At 41.9% G+C, this 3,669-nt stretch overlaps 1 protein-coding gene across 2 annotated transcripts in view; it reads right to left on the minus strand.

The window, feature by feature from the left end:
• The window catches only part of si:zfos-1056e6.1 (uncharacterized protein LOC107988029 homolog), an 8,856-nt gene that overhangs the window by 4,688 nt on the left and 499 nt on the right, over nt 1–3,669 (minus strand). The window contains exon 1 of one of the 2 annotated variants that reach the window (XM_034881977.1): nt 2,775–2,815. The exons of the other annotated variant lie outside the window; for it this stretch is intronic. Within the exon in view, the coding sequence (XP_034737868.1) occupies nt 2,775–2,787 (13 nt within the window). The 5' untranslated portion in view covers nt 2,788–2,815. Of the gene's footprint in view, nt 1–2,774; nt 2,816–3,669 lie in introns of those variants that run through there. 2 annotated transcript variants of the gene reach the window in all.

Here is a 3,669-nt window from a genome sequence, read left to right on the forward strand (position 1 = left end):
AACAAATACAAAGCAGTACTTTAAAACTGGGCAACCAGCACTACTTTTATTTAAACAACTATGTATTTTAGAGGAGCAAGACAATATGATTCAAGTTACAAACATAAGAAGATAGTAAATCTGACTGATGTTTTTTTAAACTGTATCCTCCCACCCACTAACAAGAAGCATGTTAGCTACTTGAACACCCATTTTGCTCTCCTTTACTTCAGACATACAGTACCTGACAGTATTATATCAAAGTCACCTGAATAGCGTATGCCCTCAAAACAGCACAGGACATTCCTTGCCAGAAAACATGTCCGCTTGGGTGACTTGGGGGAAAAAAGTTGGCAAATCCACCAGTGTTGGAAAAAACAATTCTCCCCTTGGGTATGAAGAGGTGGCCTGTTGCATTATAAGGTTGAGCAGATGTGTGTAGCGTTGGATGTAGTGGACATTTGGGTACACAGCCTGTATTTTCCTGTGAACACCTTAAGTGGCCTGATCATGTACCTGGCAGACGAGACGTTTCTGATCCTCGTGAAGGATAGCAAAACGCCCTTTAAGTGCGGTAGCACAAGTTTCCTGTAGCTGACTGCAGAGGGATGAACTCAAAAAATCATTCAACGTTGTTTTAGTCGGCTCCACAAAATGTCACACAGTCTATCATCCTGGACAGTATGTGTGTCGATGTTTTGTCACCTCTTCGTTGTGCCTTCTAATGCCACTCCTGTAGTCTCCATCGAGTCGTTCAGCAATGCTAATTAGCGAACGACTTCGGTAAAGTTAGAAAGCCATTCACAGATTCGAACTTCCGGGATCAATTACTCTATAGCGAAATGTTGTTAAATCACAAAAGACGCATATTTTCTACCGCAATAAGGTTAACAACGAGTTACAAACTACTTTTAATCCAAATGAACCGTCCTTCTACCTGGAGAAAAATCATTTGTCTGTCCGAGCAGCCGGTGGAGAGACGGCAGCGAGACGAGTGCTTAGGGACCGTCTACAAATTAAAACACAAAAAAGAGATGCAAAAAAAAATGTCATTAATTTAATGATTAAATAAGGTAGTGTCTCCAAAATTACCTGTATTATTACTTGTCTAATGGCAGTTGTACTACAGCACCTATGCTACTTTAAAAAAAGAAGCATATTTATAAGTTTGGTGAATTAGTTTTTGCCAAAAACATTTAATGTGTGTGTCATATAAATGACTATTCCTGTCTCCAATAGTGATACACACATAGATGCCCCCCTGCTGGTTGTACTGTAGCAGTTATATCCAAAAATAAGCATATTTCTAATTTTGGTGAATTTATTTTGCCAAAACCATTTAATGGGTGTCGTAAACAACGATTTACATATCTAAAAAGGGCTAGACACATAGAAGGTCCCCTGCTGGTTGTACTACAGCAGTTAGTTAAAAAATGACCCCCTTTCTTGTCCACAAAACCTCAATCGTGCTTTGGGGTTGTATTGCAGCCAGTGGCCCAGGGAACATTTCACGAGTAGAAGGAAAAATGGATTCAATAAAATTTCACAAAATTTTGGACGCTAACGTGATGCCATCTGTGAAAAAGCTGAAGGTAAAGAGAGGAGGGCTTCTACAAATGGATAATGATGATGACACACCTCGAAATCCACAGAGGATTACAGTCAGGCGTAAACTGAAGGTTTTACCGTGGTCTTCACAATCTCCTGACCCCAACGTAACTGAAAGAGCAGTGCGTGACAGACAGCCCAGAAATCTCAAAAAACTGGAAGACTTTTGGAAGGAAGAATGGGCGAAGATACCTCAAACAAGAATTGAAAGACTCTTGGCCGGCTACAAGAAGCGTTTACAAGCTGTGATACTTTCCAAAGGGGGCAGTACCAGGTATAAACTCTGCAGGGTGCCCAAACTTTTGCAGGTGCCATTTTTTTGTTTTCTGTTATTTTGAAAGCATAAATAAGGGAAATAAAATCTACTTTTTTGTGACATATTATACAAATGTCTAATCTGTCATTTGATGCCTTTTGGAGATGTTTCCGTCTTTTCTTGGCTTCTTTGTACACATTAATACAATTTTTTACCTGGGGTGCCCAAACTTTTGAGGTAGCTATGGTTTGGTGTTAATGTTAAAAGTATTAAATGTAAAATATTGCACAGTATGTGAATAGAAGAAAGTCTGGGGGTGGGTTTATCCATTACTGGTGTAGTGTCTAGTCCAGGGGTGGAGGAACAAGATCCTGCTTGGTGTCCATGGCCTGCACACGCTGGCTCAGTGCCCCATGGAAGGCCTGATTGAAGGCAGTAGTTGCTGCTATCGCTGCCCTTCTCAAGGCTAATTCCAGCTCCCTTGCCTGGGCTGAGTCTTCGAACACTATCTGGAAATGGCGCTCACACTGTTCAAAATGGTGTTCCTGATGACACCTGACACATGCATATCCCTCAGGAGAGCCAGGTGTTCCTGTTCCCAAGTATTTTCCACGGGAGTCACTGAATCCTCTTTGTTTGTCGAAATGGAATCTTGAATAGAAAGATCCGTTACACGTTAACCCTCATGTTGCATTTGTGTAACTCCAGGCTGAATTAAAAACGCTTTCATCTCAACTCATAGGGAAATAACGTTAGCACTAGCAGCGAGCTAGCGCTAGAAGTGATAGCATTAGCTTATTGTTATCTGCTAATGTTTTACACAAGTTTACGAGTAGTCTAAACTATCATGGTTGTTAGGTGAGCTTAACAATAGCCCGCTAACTAAACTTTCAAGCAGTGTGCCTACAGACGTTCTAGTTAAAACACTTACCATTCTCCATCATGGACTCCAACAGAGTCGTGGCCAAGTGGAGGCGGCACTCCCTCCCATTGCTCACCGGTCTTTGTCCATAAATTGCGTCCATTTGGTCAAACCACTTCCAGTATTTTTCTGTTTGAACCACTCTGGCTGTCGTGGTGCTCGATGGCGCAATAGTCACTTTTGAGCTTTTTGAGCGTCTCCCCGCACTGCTGGAAAGTGCGGTTTTAGCCGTCGGAGGACAGCAGTTCGGATACTTGTTTGTAGATCTTCTCATTCCTTGTTGCCCCATCTAGCTCTCGCTGGATTTGCTCATCCGCAACCAGATACAAAAAAAGAGTGTTGTCACTACCCAATGTGAGGCGAGTGCAGATTTGAGTTGTGCATGCTCAGATGTAAACTCTTGTCTGCTGATGATGCAGTGTATAGTGACAATTCTCTCCAACCAATCAGTTGTCTGCAGGTTGTCACGTCACCTTTTAGTATCACATCAGCTTGCTTGGAACCTCGACCGAGGTACTATAAAAAAACACACTTTTCTTTGTAATGGAAAACCAAAAAAGGCAAGTAGTGTCGAGTAGGTACCACATGCAGTGGGAAAACGCCATAATATATCAGTAGGCTAGTCATAAACAGGCTTTTCATTCCCTCTTTAAATCACTTTACTGAATATGAGATGAAGGGCTGCAGCCGAGGCGATAACACTCAACAGTCCAATACAGCTGCTCTCGTCTTAGACCATTTGTGGATATTAACTTTACTAGCAACATTTGCTGAAGTGAAAAGGAAACATCTCGTGTATAGGCCTGTGAATAATATAAACCAAGCCTATACCCAGTAAGCACACATACGTCGGCACGACGTCTGCAAATGATCGCTTCATCTGCAATTGATCGCGGGTCATTTT

This window comes from Etheostoma cragini, chromosome 9 (genome assembly GCF_013103735.1).
Source record: "Etheostoma cragini isolate CJK2018 chromosome 9, CSU_Ecrag_1.0, whole genome shotgun sequence".
In the NCBI taxonomy this organism is placed as follows: Eukaryota; Metazoa; Chordata; class Actinopteri; order Perciformes; family Percidae; genus Etheostoma; species Etheostoma cragini.